At 38.0% G+C, this 18,488-nt stretch overlaps 1 protein-coding gene across 3 annotated transcripts in view; it reads left to right on the plus strand.

The window, feature by feature from the left end:
- The window catches only part of CHRDL1 (chordin like 1), a 183,757-nt gene that overhangs the window by 71,699 nt on the left and 93,570 nt on the right, over nt 1-18,488 (plus strand). For all 3 annotated transcript variants that reach the window (XM_056125803.1, XM_056125804.1, XM_056125805.1), the window contains exon 4: nt 1,724-1,817. In XM_056125803.1, the coding sequence (XP_055981778.1) occupies nt 1,724-1,817 (94 nt within the window). The remainder of the gene's footprint in view (nt 1-1,723; nt 1,818-18,488) is intronic.

Below are 18,488 nucleotides of genomic sequence, written 5' to 3' on the forward strand. Positions count from 1 at the left end.
CATATCAGCTGTGTGCAAAGAAATCACCTTACTCACTGTATTACCTCTGGATCCTGGTTTTTTAGGATTTTAAGAATGTGTAAGCTTTGACATGCCCTGATCTGTGTACAGCTTTGGGGTCTGCATACATGAAATTCCCAACTCTGACTGTGCTACCTATAACCCATGTTACTTTGAACAAGTTATTTGACATCTAGTATTCTTTTAGCTTCTTTAAAATAAGATTATAATATTGCCTACTTGATAGAGTTGTGGAAGGATTAAATTTACTAATTCATTTAAATCAATTCAAAGCAGTGACAACAGTCAACATTCAAGAAATATTACTACTGTTGTTTCATCATAATCATTTCTACCATTTTAGTTATTATTTTATTAATTTATTAACTCTAGAACAGATATTTAGTACAAAGCACTATGGAGAAATTAGCATGATTTCAGTCAGGAAGAATGGTTTATTATATTTGTTGGTGATCTTATTTCAAGATGGTATCAGGGATATTGAGGAGCACTGCGAGGAAGTTATATAGGAAGTTCTATAGTGTTTGCACAAGTAGCAGCACTCCAGAATTTCAGAAAGTACATGATAAAAAGTGTATGTTAAGATGTTTCAGATTTGGATAAAAGAAACCTCTCCATAAGTCGCTAGGGCAGTTATTCAATCACCTGGGGATAGTTTAGCTGCCTTCTATATCATGATTGTTTCAGATTCTTGACCTAACTCATTTGAAGTGGATAGCTAACCCTTGGGATCTGAGGTTTTGCTGCCTGCAGAGCAGTGACATGTTATTAAGATTTCAATGCAAGCAGTTTAAGTGCCTGGAATCTTCTCTCTTTCTTTTTTGGGGGTGGGGTGGGGGCACACCCAGTAGTACTTAGAGTTAGTTCTTGGTTTACTGCTCAGGGAACATTGTTGGGGTGTTCAGGAGACTATATGAAGTACTATGGCTTGAACGTGGGTATCCTGAATGCAAAATGTTCTCTCTGGTCCATTGAACTATCTCTTGTACCCTCTAAGCATCTTCTCTTCCTCCATCTTCATCATATCCTTCCTCACAAAAGATTGAGGAACACAAGGAACACTTGCTTCAAATGAATTATGGATGGAAATTATTAATGCAAATTTTTTTCTGAAGTTTTCCTGTGTTCTAGAAATGGTTGAGAGCTGTCAGAGCTAGAAATATTGTTTGTAACTTAAATAAGAGGGGGTGCTAGATATAATTACAAGCTCTAGACTTTTCTTTAAAGCAACTCGAGTGAAATGGAAAGAGGAGTCACACAGTGTAATGAACCAGTTGAGGATCCATATGCTAGAGATGCTTTTTGTCTGGTGTGGGTAGCAGCTCAATGGACCTGTAACTCATCCCTTCCCTTCCAGGGCATTGAACAAGTGATAATGAAGTCAAACTAGGCTCTGCATCTCAAGCTGGGGAATGATAGATATGCCACAGAGGTAGGTAGAATAAGCCTCCCACTAATTGTGGGAGGTTTTGAACACTGTAGTAGCAATGATCCGAGTATTATAAAACTATGCCAGCATGCTATCAAACAGTTCAAATTAGGTGCTAGTGATGAGAAAGGAAAGATAATGGTGATTTCATTCAGCTTCTCTGGAATGTGTATACACTATCTGGGTGATTCCCTGCCTGACTATCTCCCAAATAGGCAAAATGTTTCCCTAGAAAAATGTTTATTTATATATTTGTTGCTTTCTGTCTTTCAGAATGGAAATGTTCTCTGTAGCCGAGTTAGATGTCCAAGTCTTCATTGTCTCTCTCCCGTGCATATACCTCATCTGTGCTGTCCTCGCTGTTCAGGTAACTTAATTTATCTTAAACTATGGTCTCATGTCTCCCTCCTCCATCCAACTACCCCATCTCCTTTATTCCTCAGAGGGTGTAATTCCAGAGAGATAATAGTAGGATACCTTTGGGCAACTCATCCTAGCCCCTAAATACTGTCAATATCCCAAGCTAGGCACATTTTAGGCTCTAATAAGTTACCGAGTACCCAGTAACTGGATTTAATTCAACTTTTAACCATTAAAAATTGATGTCAGTGGGGGAAGGGAATTGTGTTACACAGGTCTTTATTATAAACAGCCTCTTCCTGCCAGGAACATCAGGTACCAGGAGTATTGCATTTGGTAGCATGTGTTCTATGCAATTAGTGCCAGAATTGCATCTGTACATAGCTTCTAAATGAGGAGGGGCTGTTTATAAATCAGATAAACTTAACCAGTAAATATTATAAATAGTATAGTATAATTCTGCCTGTTGTTGAATAGCCACCTCTTCCAGACTGCACACTTATATCCACATTGTTAACAGAGACTATAAGCGGGGAGACAGGCAAACTTTTAGAGAAAGCTTTTAGTACATGTATTTCCATGGTTTTTAATTCTTTGGTGGTCTGAAGCAGGTCTCCCTCATGACTTTTTATTCACATCTGACTGAGGCCTGGCTGCCATATGATGGATGATTCAGAATGCATGATAGAAGTCCTCGGAAAAAGATAGTGACAGTTTTAGGGTAGCAGAAGCCTTATACTCGTGTTAGTCAATTCTTTTCCCTCTGGGACAGGGCTTTTTTAGTTGGGGTTTATAGGTGGATTTTAAGGGTTCAGTGGGCCCTTTAAAATTTTGTTTCTAGTTTTTGATATAAATGTATATGCATGTAAATTTCTTTATAGGGGATCCATATCCTTCCTTGTATTCATAAAGGGATCTATAAATCCTAAAACATAATGAAGCATTGGTCTGAGATATAAATGGTATCTTTGTAAGAAGTGAGAGATTTCCCCAGAACTTTAAGAGTTCTGAGCAAACATGAGCAAAGTGGAGGTGGCAGATGGAACGGAGAAGGGATCACTAAGACAATGATCATTTGAGGAACCAGTCGGGATGAGAGATGTGTGCAGAAAGTATATAAAGGACCAAGCATGATAACCTCACAGCATCTGTATTGCAAACCATAATGCCCAAAAGTAGAGAGAGAATGTGGGGAATATTGTCTGCCATGGAGGCAGGGGGAAGGTGGGATGGGGGGGTATATCGGGGATATTGGTGGTGGGGAATGTGCACTTGTGCAGGGATGGGTGTTTGATCATTGTGTGGTTGTAACCCAAATATGAAAGCTTGTAACTATCTCACGGTGATTCAATCAAATTTTAAAAAAAGAGTTCTGAACAAAATGTTGTAGTTTTGACGTATGATCCAAGTAACAGTAGCTTTTTAAAAACTAAACATCTAAACATCCCCAGCCTACTGGAATTTGGAGGATCTGGGTGGAGGATGCTCGGCCCCAATCCGAGTAGGCTTGGAGATCTTGGCCCCGGAACCCACGTGGCTTTGTCCCTCTGCCAGTACCTTCATGTGTGCGGAGAGTGGTCTCAGCATGGTGGTGGCTGGTTCTGGAGGTCTTCAGCTGCCAGAGCCCTGGTCGGGGCTGGGAGGAAAGCTCAACCCGCTCCCCTCCAAGGGGCCCCGGCGAGGACAGCCAGGTGCGGAGGCAGGAGACTGCACTGTTCTCTTCCAAGAGCTGGTTTTTATAGTCTCTGAGTCTTGGCCGTTGATGGGATTACACGGCGCCAGGGGGCCAGTTGGTGGGTGTGACCCCGGCCTACTGGAATTTGGAGGATCTGGGTGGAGGATGCTCGGCCCCAATCCGAGTAGGCTTGGAGATCTCGGCCCTGGAACCCGCATTCTTTTTATGTAACATTCAAAATATTTTAACAAAGCTTTTCATGACTGGATTTAAGTCATACAGTATTCCAAAACCCATCCCTCCAGCAGTGTACATTTTCTAACACCAGTGTCCCCAGGTTTCCTCCCATCACCCCTCACCACCCAACCTCTGCCTGCCTGTATGGCTGGTGATTTTCTTCTCTCTTTCCTTTTGGGCACTGTGGTTTTCAATATTGATACTTTTGCATTTTAATGTAACCCCAAACCCCCATAATTGAAGATATATTGCTTCTGATATTGCGTCCATTCAGAATTTTTAAAATTTTATTTTAATGAATCACCATGAGATACAGTTACAGACTTACAATTTTTTGTGACTATGTTTCAGTCATACAATGTTCAAGTACCCATCACTCCACCAATATCCATTCTCCATGACCAATATTCCCAGCATCCCTCCCACCACATCCACCCTTTCCCATCCCCTGCCTCTGTAGCAGGCACATTCCCTCTTACTCTCTACTTTTGGGGGTTATGGTTTGCAATACAGGTACTAAGTGGCAATCGTGTTTGGTCCATAGTCTACTTTTAGCGCACACCTATCATCCTGAGCGAACCCTCCAACCACCATTTACTTAGTGGTCCCTTCTGTATCCTAGCTGCCTTTCCCCCAGCATGTGAGACAGGCTTCCAAGCCGTGGAGTGATCCTCCTGACCCTTATCTTTACCGTCTTTAGGTGTTAGTCTCCTATTATGTTACTTCCTTTGCCAGTCTTTTTATATTTGGCACAGTCGTTGGATTTTGTGTCTTTTTATTTTTTAATAATTACATTTCCCCCATCTGGAGCGATAGCACAGCAAGTAGGGCATTTGCCTTGCATGGGGCCTACCTGGGTACAATTCCTCCGTCCGTCTCAGAGAGCCCAGCAAGCTACCGAGAGTATCCTGGTATCAGTAGATTTTAAGTTTTATTTCTTGTTTTTTTTTTAAAAAAATTTCGTCTATTCTTTGTTTTGAACAAAATTTGAGGTTGTTCTTATAATGCTCTCTCTATTATGTTGAACCAGAATGAAAAATGGCTAGACTTTCTTTTGAAGGTAAAATCAGGATGAACATGTTTAAATGATAACAGGATTAAATGGAGGCTAATTAAAGGAATAAGTTGGGACATTGTGGTAATTAAAAACCAGAATATTTGGATACAGAGAATTTTAGTCTCTTTATTGAATATTTCTTAAAATAAAAATGTACCTACCCTTCTGAGTTGGCACAATTCTACTTGAGACTGGGCAATGCACGTAATGATGCTCCTGTGTCCCGTCTGCCCCAGTGATTATCAGTCATGAGGAATTTTATGGCTTAGGGCCACAGGAATGTTTACTCTGTGATAGAAGCTCAAATATATTCTCTTACTCCAGTGGGAGATAATGTGATAAAAATGTCCTTACCTAAAATATATCAGTTAAATCTAAGTTAATGATGAACTCCTTTTAAAAAAGAGAAAGCAAGAAAATCCAAGGTGTGTGTTTGACATGCTCTCCTATAGCAGCATTGACTTTAGAATATGTTAACTTGAATAATTATTGTTGCAGCAGATAGCCCTGCCAGTCATGCTTATAACTCACCTTCCACTGAAAAGTATGGAGGATTCATATTCACCTACTTGTTTGGCACTTGACTTCAGCTTTTAAACTCACTACTCCTGAAAATTTCAAGGTTTATATCTAAATTTGAAGTTTACCCCTGCAATCCCTGCTATCATAAAACATCAGATCATGAAATCTGCTTTTTTTTCTGAATTACTGAGGCAGGAGGTGGACTGAGGGCAGTCTGTACTGACAACTATTGAGAGCAAACAATTTTTTCCCATCACCACTTCCCCATCTTCACCGCAAAATGTCAAGACTTGGTAGTATGCTGTAAGGCTCTATTGGACCTAAGGAAATTAATGTTACATGGAAGTTAGAACATTCTTAATGAAAAAGTCAAAAGTATACAACCTGCATCCCTGTTTTTAAGCAGGAGTCTCTATAGTCCCTGATCATTCAAAATTTGTCAGAATGAAATTCTGTATCTTTTCTTTGAGAGGAGTGGAGTTGCAAATGGAGAAGGTAGCGAAAAACAATATGAGCATTTTCTTATTTTATCCCTAAAATATCTTAAATCATAATTTTTTTGCTTTTTGGTTCACACCCAGCAATACACAGGGGTTATACCTGGCTCATGCACTCAGAAATTTCTTCTGACGGTGCTCGGGGGACCATGTGTGATGCTGAGAATCGATACTGGGTCAGCCACATGCAAGGCAAATGCCCTACCCACTGTGTTATCGCTCCAGCTCCTTAAATAATATTTTAAGACTTTCTCTTTGTTTAGTCTACTAATATTTCGCCATTCAGAATAAATAAAATTGGACTTACTTAGAGGTATTCCAGCATTCTTGGGTAATTAAAATGTTATAAAATTTCCAAAATATCTGATTTGATCTGTGACCAAAGAATCAGTTCACAGTGGTCTCTTTTGACTACATGTGAAAAAGTCTAACTCTAAGATTTTTTTTTGTTTTATCGGTTCTGTGAGTAACACAAGCAAAGCAAGTGCTTTAGCACTGAGACAAATTCAGCCCCCAATTCTATGATAGTATTTAATGGGACGAGTAGTTGTAGCTATGCCAGGAGAGGCACCCATTCACCCAAGTCTTTTAATTCCAAGTCCATTTAAGGAAGCTGCATTTCCAGTGATTTACTATGGTCTGTTGGTTCCCATAAATAGAAGATGGAATTCCTGTACTATTTCTTCCTTGTTAAAAGTCAGATTGCAGATGTAGCAACCTGAATAGAGAATGCAGGCATTTCTGCAGTAATGCAGTATGTATATTTCCAAAAATCCTCACATACTTCAAAATTTCTTCTGAAAAATAAAGGAAAATTTTTGAACAAATGTAGCAAGGACATAGATGGATTTCTTCCATAATGCAATATGTAAATTTCTGAAAATCATCACGTACTTCAAAATTTCCTGTAAAAACAATTAAAGGAAAATATGAATAAAAAACTAGAAGCTTTAACAACTTTGTAGTCGAAGTGTTTACAAAAACAGCCATGCTAGTAATATGCTAGCATAGTTTGAAAATGCATCTTAGACTTCCAGTAAATAGAAGAATCATTCAGTGACTATGGATTTACCTTTTAAAATCGTGATATTATCTGGAAGGAAAGGGATATAAAGAAGACACGAAACCTTTGAGTTATAAAGACAGAAAAAATTACAAAGATTAGAGAAAATCATTTAATAAGCATTTAAAAGAGCTTCTGATCAAACTGGGCCAAGAGGAGGAATGTGGGTGAATTGGAATAGGATAAATACTTCATGATTTGCTAATTTTAGTTGCATTAGAATACTTGGAATTTAGCTATTGTCAGTTGGTGGGAGGAATTATTAATTTGGGGGGAAATCATATATGAACTAATGCAGATTGTATCATATACCAATATTACTCGATGTTTATTTGTTAGTTGCATATAAACAAGTTTAGAATATGTGAAACTATATCATAGCAGAAACAAACTATATAAGATGACATAGATACAGTAGAAGTGATATAAGAGCACTGGTGGAGAGTTCTTGAAATTTTGGTAGTATTTGGGTGCAATAACATTATACATAAATGTCATAAATGTTAATAATGTTTATGTATTAACCAAGCTATCACGATCACGACCATCCTGTTGTTCATCGATTGCCTCAAGCAGGCCCCAGTAAACGTCTCCTTCATCCTAGCCCTGAGATTTTTTAAAAAGTGCCATATTAAAGGATCTTTCAGTGTTAGGAGAATGAGACCCATCATTGTGACTGGTATTTGGCATATTGGGTATGCCACGGGGAGTTTGCCAGACTCTGCCGTGTGAGCAGGTTACCCAAGCTATAAGAAAATTAATTCAAAACTAAATGAATAAATAAATAAAAATCACTCTGTTTGAGATTCAGAGCTATCAAAATCCAGATAATGTTAAGATGTTGGTCTCTGGATAACAGATGTTTTACATTATTACTTGCTTCTTATATTACCCAGTAGGCCTAAGTACAATAGGATATTAAGTTGAAATGAAATATTACTAGAATGAATGTTAGAAATAGAATAGATAGAACCCCTGTAAATTGTCAGAGGCCAGAGTTTGAAAATGGCCAGAGACTCATTTGATATTCATTAGTTCTGTGAGTGATAGTTTATGGAACAGAAAAAGTTAAACATGTTTTAATTCAGATCCTATAGAAGTATTTAATATATTAGTATAAATTATAAATTTAAATGAGGTATATGGGCACTGTAGCACTGTCCTCCCATTCATCGATTTTCTTGAGCGGGCACCAGTAATGTCTCCATTGTGAGACTTTGTTGTTACTATTTTTGGCATATCGAATACGTCACAGGTAGCTTTCCAGGCTTTGCCATGAGGGCGGAATACTCTTGCTAGCTTGCCGGCTTCTCCAAGAGGGATGGAGGAATTGAACCCAGGTTGGTCGCGTGCAAGGCAAATGCCCTACCTGCTATGCTATGGCTCCAGTCCCTATGCTATCGCTCCGGCCCAAGGTATATGGGATGCATTAATTTACAAACTTATCCAGTCACAGTGTTTAGTTTTTTGGTGAAAGAGTTTGAAGGATTAGCATTATTTAGTATGAACATCTAATGTTATGCTATTCACTTTAAAGATGTTATTTATATTATAAAATTATTGGGATATATGTTATCTTATTTTGTAGTAGTTCTTTATGGTGGCAGATCATTTTAGAACAAGGCCTCAAACACTTGTTATCCAAATTTTAGTGTGTTTAGGATCACATTAGATGATTTAAGAAAATGCACCTTGATCTATACTGAATAATCTGATACATTTGGACTGCACTGGAAATTGAACATTTTAAGCAAGCACTTCAATGAATACTGATGCAATGTTATGATAACAGAGAGCATAGGTGCCTCTGTAAACATAATTTGCCTGTGTGACACTTTCCCAGCACCAACCCTTTGGTAACATGTGCTCACTGGCAGGTTTCCTGCTTTCCCAGAGCTCCCACGCCAAACCTCCATCTTCTGCCATTCAGAGCCCCTGGCTGTCATGTCCAGAAAGATTGACCCTCCCGTGGGGAGCTGCCTCCACTACCCCACCCATTGTCCATGACTTGTTGGCCAGAAATGAATGGCATTTCTCAGAATAAGCCCAAGAATTTCTGCTGATAAACAAATGAAACTCTCAAAGGGAAAAGCAATCAACATAGTTTGAAATAAAATCAGTGTTCTCAGTTTAGTCTGTTTTCCACTTATTTTGAAATTAGAGTCATGACTAGGATATTTTAAGGAAAGGATTAGTAAATATTCACTAGTGAGTTTTCTTCTTCCTTTCCGGACTAAATCTTATCAAAGAGCCAGTTTTCTGAATAAGTAGACCAGGAAATTATTAGTGACCTGTGATTTCAAAAGCCACCCAGTTACCATTATCTCACTACCTCTCCACTACACTTCCTTCCTTGTCAATTCTCCTGATATCTGAAATGCTATCATAATTATAGCTTCATTAATTTAATTTATGCTTTGGTACCTAACAAATGCATATATTATTAAAGGTAATAACTCTTAGTAATCATTTATTTTGTACTAAGGATGTAGAAAGTAGAATTGGATGATGGTTGTAGGGTGAGGAGGAGACTCTAAGGCCATAGCCTCTTTACGTGGAAGAGTAATGGAGACAAGGGGCAAAGGATATGCTTAGGAGTTAGACTTTCCCTTCCTCACAGTTCTGAGGAGCAGTGAACTTTAAGGAACATCAAGGAAAGTTCTTTATTCTTAGGAGAGAACATAGTGGTTTCTAGAATGAGTTGTCAGCTCTCAGATTTTTCACTTTATGGTTGTTAAGTCAAAACCAGTATGTCCCAGGGGCTGGAGCAATAGCACAGTGGGTAGGGCGTTTGCCTTGCACGTGGCCGACCCGCGTTTGATTCCCAGCATCCCATATGGTGCCCGAAGCACCACCAGGAGTAATTCTTGAGTGCAGAGCCAGGAGTAACCCCTGAGCATCACTGGGTGTGAACCAAAAAGAAAAAAAATCTCAAAACCAATATGTCCCAGAAGTAACCAGATTTCCTTACTATCTGTTGCCTAGAGTGAGTTTCACTTCAGGATTTGAGATACAAAAATAACTAAAACCCAAAAGATTTACCAGATTATTTGCAGTCACTAAGATAAATAACGGTCTTTATTAGAATGATTTTTGTTCTGATTTTTGTATTTAGATTTTTACACCGTTGGCTATTCCTTAAAAGTGAGTTTAGAAACTGGAAGACAGGGTGTCAGTTACTGAAATCAGTTCCAAAATCCACCTCTTCATAGGACTCCATTTTTGGACATCAAAGTAGTTTATTTTATAAATGTCTTGATGTGTTGTCTCTTGTTTTTGTCACATATGCACTGAGACTCCCGAGAGTGGGAAGTGGTTCAGCACTAGATGTACAGCTGCTGAAACCGTTTTTGGTATTCTTTTTAAAGCTGTACTCCTTGAGTTACAGAAAGACTCCTATGAGTTGTGTCTTTAAAAAAGAAATAAATCAAAATTGTCTGCAGGAAAGAGAAGAACATTAGGGGTTTTTTTTTTTTCTACTGAGGAGAAAGGAAAGATCAAACTAGGCCATAGAGTTACATTTAAAACATAAAGATAAGGAAACTGTCCCCTACAAGCTCCATTTTCTTTTCCTTAACAAATCATGCATCTTTCTGCAAATTCACAAGTTCACGTTCTCAAGAATATCAGGGATCTCAAGATAAATCAGAGACCATGAACACTGCTCTGTATGTTATATGTTTCTTTGTTTTCTTAGTAGATCAGAAATGGAGATTGAGAAGAAGCAGAGATATATTACTTTCATTCTTTTGTTTATTTTTCTTCCTTTCTCTGTACTTTTGTCCTTCCCTCTCTTCATTTCTCTCCTCTCCTTTTACAATATCTCTCCAATGTTTCTAAATTTTAGTTTTCCTTACAGTAAAAGATGCCTAATAAAGTTTTACCATTTTAATAGTTTTAAGTTTAAAGTTCTTTGGCATTAGCAATAATTTTTTAAAATATGCAACTATCACCACCATTCACCTTTAGAATTCTTTCCTACCTAATTGAAGCTCTGGAAGTATTCAATACTAACTCCCCATTTTCCCTTCTTCTCCCCCTAGAAACCTCCCATCTATTTTCTGTTCCTATTAATTTTTTACCTTATAATACTTCATATGAAGTTGCCGCATAGTGAGTGTATATATCCATTTTTATTTAATTTACTTTGCTAGCATAGCACAAAGTGTTCATGGTCAATCCGTACTGTAGCATAACTTTTCCATTTTTAAATGAGGAGGAGAACTAAGAAAAAATTTGAGAAGATGTTGGTTGCAGAGATGAAAAAATGAAGTCATAAGAGCCAACTAGCAAGATCTAGCAAATGTTGGTTTTCAGAGCCCATTTTTCATAGAACCAATAAGACTCCATAGGCCATACTGTCTTTAACAATGATAGATATGACAAGCAATAACTAGAAGCAATTACATGTGAAATGTTTGTATTTGAAAGACAGGCATACTACTCTCTAATGTCTCCCAGGAAATGTCTGAAAGCATCATCTATTAGAAGTTAATTAATGGCAATTTTTTCACCTTTTGGAGAAATCCAGGGGGAAGAACTTTGCCCCATTTTAACTTGATATTCACTTACAAAATTATCTCCTGAGATTGTTTTCTGGGGAAAATTGTATCTGGAGCCATTCAATATGGCTTTATTGGAAAGATTATTGAAGGACTAGAGTAGCAAGCCTGTGAGGCAATGTTGAAGGAAAAGTGCAATTACTGAGCCTGCTGAAAGAAAAAACAAATGAATGTCAACAATCTTCAGAAAGATTAATGGGTCTTAGAGGATGCTGATCAGCTTTCACCTTCCATCTTCAAAGGAGAAAAATGAGCAAAAATGATTTTCAGCATAAAAGTTAGATTAAAGACGTACTCCCAGACATGGATGGATACAGGGAAGTAGAAATCTTTTAGTAGCCAATCTCAGTTACCTCAAGTTTAATGTTGAATAAGAGCAAGTTACACATACATTCATAAATGAATACTATGTAGTTCATTTTCTGTCTACGGCTATACCATCCTGAATGTGCCCAATCTTGTCTGATCTCGGAAGCATTTCCTATGATGTTCAAAATAGACAAAACTATTGCTGATAGAGGCAAATAAATGATATTAAAAACAGTGAGAAGCAAGATAGTGATTTCCCAAAAAGCTAGGATTATGATAGCATCCAGTAGGAGTAAAGTTCCCTTCTGGGGGTTTAACTATGTTCTTTTCCTTGACCAAGTTATCAAGGTGCTTGCTTTATAATTAATAGTTCAAATGTACACTACTTTTGAAATGTGTGTTATATTTTGCAACATAACTTAAATAATCTTGACATGAACATTGTATAAATTTAAGGTGTGTGGCATGCTGTTTTGATACATTTTATATCATATGGTGTTGCTCCTCTGTGATATTCATCACATTACATAATTGTAATACAGTTTTATTGTCTGTATTTGTTATGTAGTGCATTAGATCTCTGAAATGCACTACTCATTACAAGTGCAACTCTTTACAAGTTTGTACCCTTTATCACCATCAGTCATTCCCTTGACTTCCACTGGTGCAAATCTAAGTAATATTTTGTGTGTGTGTTTTAGTTTTAAAAATTCACATATTTGTCTTTGCAAAAATGTCTTTATCTTTATTTGTCTTTCTCTGTCTGATTTTTCTCACTGTAATGTGCTCAAGGGCAATCCACGTTGCTTCAAATGACAGGATATCTTGCTTTGGCATGGCTACTTCATTTTGTGTATGTGTGTGCATATATTAATCCATTAATATATTGCTGGGCATATGGGTGTCTCCAATTTTTGACTGTTGTGAATACAAATACAAAATATTTCCAAATGATACTACATTTTTATGTGCAATGGATGGTCATGAGTAGAGTCAAAAGGTGACCAGAAGATATTTAAGTATTAGAATCTAGATTAGTCTTATGCATGTGACATATGGCTATTCGGGGCCTGCTTTCTGTTTGTTTTGGTATTTCTCTCAAAGACTTGTTTTGTTGCTTTTTGTTTTGATTTTGCATAAGGAAGAATAGTAGCAAAACTAGAGAAGTGTGTGTACTTTCTCCTCAAGGTATGCCCTCGGAATCAGTAAGAAGGCAATCAGAGCATTAGGGGCTTTGGCCTTCAAGCTGAAGAATGTACCAGTCTTGGTATCTGGTTGAAATACTCAGAATTCAGATTTTTATCACTGGCCAGATGACCCATTAGACTTTCAGAACTCTGAACTTATCAGAACTACTTTGTGGAAAGAGATATCATTGGTCCTGAGTTATGCATTCTGTATCTACAGGTGAGGCTGTATTGTGCTTTCTGAGGAGGAAGGAGAGAAGGAACGCAGGAGCTAGAACTGAGGCCTACCTCTACTTTCTAGCAATTAGCTATGGGATTTTTACAGAGCTTAATATTTTTTGTTATGTTTTCTAAATTTGTAAAATGAGACTGAAAAGTTCTACCTTCTTCTTAGGTTTACATTGCCAGTGAAAACAAAGTTGATGTGGGACATTGCTTTGAAAAGGTACAACGGGGTCTAAATTATCTGGTGATATGCAGCAGGGGAAACAAAGACTTTAAATTTTGAGCATTATTTTTCCTAGATTACTAGTTTATTAGAACCAGATTCAATTCCTCCATCTCTCTCAAAGAGCCCGGCAAGCTAAGGAGAGTATCCCACCCGCAGAGCAGAGCCTGGGAAGCTCCCCATGGTGTATTTGATATGCCAAAAACACTAACAAGAAGTCTCACAATGGAAACATTACTGGTGCCTGCTCAAGCAAATCAATGAACAATGGGAGGACAGTGCTACAGTACAGTGCTGCTAGTTTATTATAAGAGATATGTACGAAAAAGGATACAAATAAACATGTAGGTGGAAGAGATGAGTAGAGAAGGTTGGGAAAGGGCACTGAGCTTCCTTTCCCTGTCCAGTCACATAACTTTCCTTAAATCCCTATGTATTCATGAACCTCAAAGCTTTCCAAGGTCTGTCCTTTGGGAGTTTTATTGATATTTCATATCTGTTACTGTCCCTGTCCTCCCTGTCCTCCCGTTGTTCATTGATTTTCTTGAGGGGGCCCAGTAATGTCTCCATTGTGAGACTTGTTGTTACTGTGTTTGGCATATCACATACGTCACAGGTAGCTTGCCAGGCTTTGCCATGCGAGCGAGATACTCTTTCAGTCGCTTGCAGGGCTCTCTGAGAGGGGAGGACGAATCGAACTCGGGTCTTCCATGTTGGCCGCTTTCAAGGCAAACGCCCTATCCACTGCGCTATTGCTCCAGCCCGATGTTTCATATCATCATGATTAATTAAATCTTCAGTCAGAGGCGAGTGATCCAAAGTCTAACTCCTTTGTCCTCCATAGAAGTGAAGGGGTAAAATTTAACTTATGGTTAGTTTCCCTGCTTTTCAGCTCCCATCAGTAGGTGGAGTATAAATGTCACCTCTGAGGCTTTGGGAGAGTTGTGAGCCAGGAACATAGAAGTAGAACAAATATATGTGTTAATTGAGCAGCAGTATTTCAATCACTACAGCTCCTTACCATTTCCAGAGACTATACACATCTCAGATCCTACACTTCAGAGAGACACAGAGACATAGAGAGGAAAGAGAGATCTGAAAGAACCATAGGTAATTCATTTTATTTTGGACAAGACTCTCACTGAGAATTTGTATATCTATGGCTTCGTGGCTTGTAGAATAAATAACAACGTGGCAATATTGTCTATTTCATACCAGAGTATTTTACACTAAATTTTGAATAATATTAAGAGAAAATGGTGGGCAAAGACTGAAAGTATACTTGATACTTGTTTGTATAGATCTCAGTGACAGCAACACCATAACCATGTTTTCAGCTTCAGGGAAAAGTTATCAAGAGTCTAAAGGAAACAGGTGGGAGGTTCATGAAAGTCAAGTAAAAGGCATAAAATAAATAGCATCATCCTTGCCTTTCCTTTATGTTTCCTCCTGATTAGATTTTTCAGAGCTTCCCTTAGTCAATATGCTGCCCAGTAGTTCTGATATTCTTTCTCAAAGCAGAGTGAGTCTCTAGTAGAAAAATGAGATAAGACTGAGAATGTACGCTTAGACAAGGCAACAACCTCTAAGCTCTTTTGGGCACTTAAAAGAGACTTTTATGAGACAGTGGGGTGCTATACCTATGTGCCCTCCTTTCCAGTAATAGAAACATTGAGTTCTTTGCTTTGTGCTGTTGTGAGATTAATCTGAAATCATCATTCCTGTTAGAGGTGAGAACTTCTCAGTCCCCACTTTTTTACTAATTCGAGTTATTGTTGGATACTATGCATGGCATGCAAGATTAGGATGTGATCCTACTGTAGAGTGCCTCTCAGAACACCAGGATCAGGGAAGTGTGCTATGACAGCAATGTTACTTCCCAATCATAAAAGATCAGTCCTTCCATTCTCCCAGGATTTTGAAAATGGATTATTATTTTTGGCCAACACAGTGATTCAGGGAATGTCCTTGGCATTTAGTGGGCAGAAACCAATGAAGCCTAGTGATCCATTAAGAGTAGAAACATAATGCTCTGAAGCTCCACCCCACCACCTAAAGTCTAATGTTGACCTTTTTGAGAATCATTAGTCAGAGAAGACCAAAAAAGGAAGATTTTTCTTACTGGAAATTGGTAGAATGAGCCCAATCTTACTCATTCACTCATCCATTCATTTCACAAATGTTTAATAGCAACTTTGGGCGAGATCTCCTAGATGTTGCTAAGGACTTTTTAGAGTCCCATCTCAAGGAGCTCACAGTCTACTGGGAAAGCCAGGAAAACAAAATCATTAAATCATGATGTTTTGAGTAGTCCGGTAGAAACCTAGACAAGATATGGGAGGTGTAGAAAAAAGAGAGAGGGTGGAGGTTAGGGAGAGAGAAGAGAGAAAAACAGACAGAAGGCCTCTTTGTAAGCCAGATTCCTCAGAAAATAGTCTATTTGCATTTATGTCGTGCTTTGACAGATGAATAGAACTTTGTGAAATGGAGAAATGAGAGGTAGAGGACATATGAAAAGGCATGTGTGAGACATTGACAGCCATTGGTGTGGTCTGTATGAAAGGCAGAGGCTCAAAAGGTATGTTTGATGTAGTCCCAGTCTCAGAAGACCTCATATAGAGAGAGAATTTCATAGATGTGCAATGATGAAATTAAGTAAAATTTATTTTTCTGTGCCCTTTTTGTGCCCTCTTTTTATGTCTGTCAGTCCTCTGCATCCTTCCCTCTTTCCAAGTCATTCAATTCTCACAGTTTTATTTGAGGTGCAGAAACTTCTTAGTTTAATTATTTGCTTAACTTGCTTGACCTGTGGTTTTTCATCTTTGAAGATGCCTTTATTTTCAATGTCAGCGAGGGTTCTGCCTCTGTTTTCTTCCATGCTTCTTATAGATTCAGGTCTGTTACTAAGGTCTTTAATCCATTTTTATCTGATATTTTGCCTGGTGTTAGAAAGAGGTCTGAATTCATTAATTTTTGCATGTAGTGAATCCACTTCATATTTCTTGCTCCTTTATCAAAGATTAAGTGATCAGATATTTGAGGATCTGTGCCAGGATATTCAACTCTATTTCATTGATATGCGGGTCTTTGTCCAGTACCATGCTGTTTTAATTACTACCGTTTTGTAATACAGTTTGAAGTTGGGGAAGGTGATGCATCTCATTTTCATTCCAAGGATTGATTTAGATATTCATGGGGAGTTATTGTTACATATGAATTTCAGAAGTACTTGATCTAGTTCTTTATAAAAGTGCCATGGGCATTCTAATAGGGACTGTATTTAATCTGTATAATGCTTTGGGGAATATTGCCATTTTGACAATGTTAATATTCACAACCTATGAGCAGGGGATGTGTCTCAATTTCTTCATGTCCTATTTTAATCCATGATGTGCTAGTTAGAAAAAATCACATAAAAACAATTCTAGATTTACTAGAGAGAATCTTGATGAAGTTTGATAATGAGAAGGTTCTTTGCACGGATTCATTTTAAATTGGGATAAAACGGTGACCAAGATACAAAGATAGACCACAGTATGGATAAAAAGGTGACCAAGATACAAAGACAGACCACAGAATGGGTAAAATTATTTGCCTAATACCCATCTGACAAGAGGTTAATATCAAAGATATATAAGGCATTGGTAGAACTTTACAAGAAAAAAATCCAACCCCATCAAAAAATCATGAGAAGAAATGAACAGAAACTTCCTGAAAGAAGAAATTTAAATGTCCAAAAGACACATGGAAAAATATTCTACATCACTAATCACCATGGAGATGCAAATCTAAACAACAATGAGATACCATCTTACACCACAGAGACTGGCACATCAAAAGAACTAGAACAACCAGTGCTGGCACAAATTCAGAAAGTAAGGGACACTAATAATTGTTGGTGGGAATTCAAATTGTCCAACCTTTTTGGAAAACAATATGGACATTCCTCAAATAAACTAGTAATTGAGCTTTCATATGAACCAGTAATACCACTACCAGGAATATACCCTGGGAGCCCAAAAAATACACAGCAGAATCACCATCTGCACTTGTATTTTCATTGTAGTATTATTCACAACAGCTAGAATTTGGAAACAACCCATGTGACTGAGAACAGATGATGGGATAAAGAAACTTTGGCACATCTACATAATGGAATACTAGCTTGCCACCAGGAGAAACGAAGTCATGAAATTTACTTATAAATGGATGGACATGGAGAGTATCATGCTGAGTGAAATGTGTCCAAAAAAGAGAGACAGACAAATGATTGCACTCATCTGTGGAATATAAATCAATGTAATATGATACTAATACCCATGGAAAGTAGAAACAAGGGCCAGGATGATTGATCCAAGGATGATAGCTTGCCATAAGTGGAGGTGTGGGAGAACGGCAGTAAATACAGAGCAAGAACCACTATGACATCGATAGTTGGAAATGATCACTGGACAAGAACTGAGCGTTGGAAGTAGGTAAAGGGATATACATGATAACCTTTCAGTACCTGTATTACAAACCATAATGCCCAGGAGATAGAGGGATGGAGGGAGATACAGACACAGAGATAGAGACAAAGAGAGAAAGAGAGAGAGAAGATAAGTGCCTGCATAGAGGCAAGCTGGGGTTGGGGTGGGGGATGGGGGTTATGGAGAAAAGTGGGAGGCAAACTGGGGACATTGGATTGTGGGAAATGTATACTGGTGGAGGGATGGGTGTTGGAACAATTAATGACTGAAACCCAATCATGAAGAACTTTGTAACTGTGTTTCTCACAGCGATTCAATAATTTTTTTAAAAAAAATTCTCACATAGTAACTCTTGATGGGAATGTGGCTGGTTTACTTCTCCTGGAAAGGGGCATTGTTCATTAGCAGAAAGGTCAATTATTAACTAAAGTAATTCACAAATTATATAATTCTAGATATCAATGTAAAGAAACTTTGAGAGGGAACATTAAAGAACTAAGCACTGATGCTACTGCACAGATGAGCTTAGTTTAATTGACGCACACTCAGCATGAGTGTGAGGATACATGATGTTCATGCCTGAGAGGGCGTGATTGTATTTCTACTCCAAAGAACTTTAATGATTAAATGAATAAAGATATAGAAATAGCTT

This window comes from Sorex fumeus, unplaced genomic scaffold, assembly GCF_029834395.1.
Source record: "Sorex fumeus unplaced genomic scaffold, SorFum_2.1 ptg000058l, whole genome shotgun sequence".
NCBI lineage: Eukaryota > Metazoa > Chordata > Mammalia > Eulipotyphla > Soricidae > Sorex > Sorex fumeus.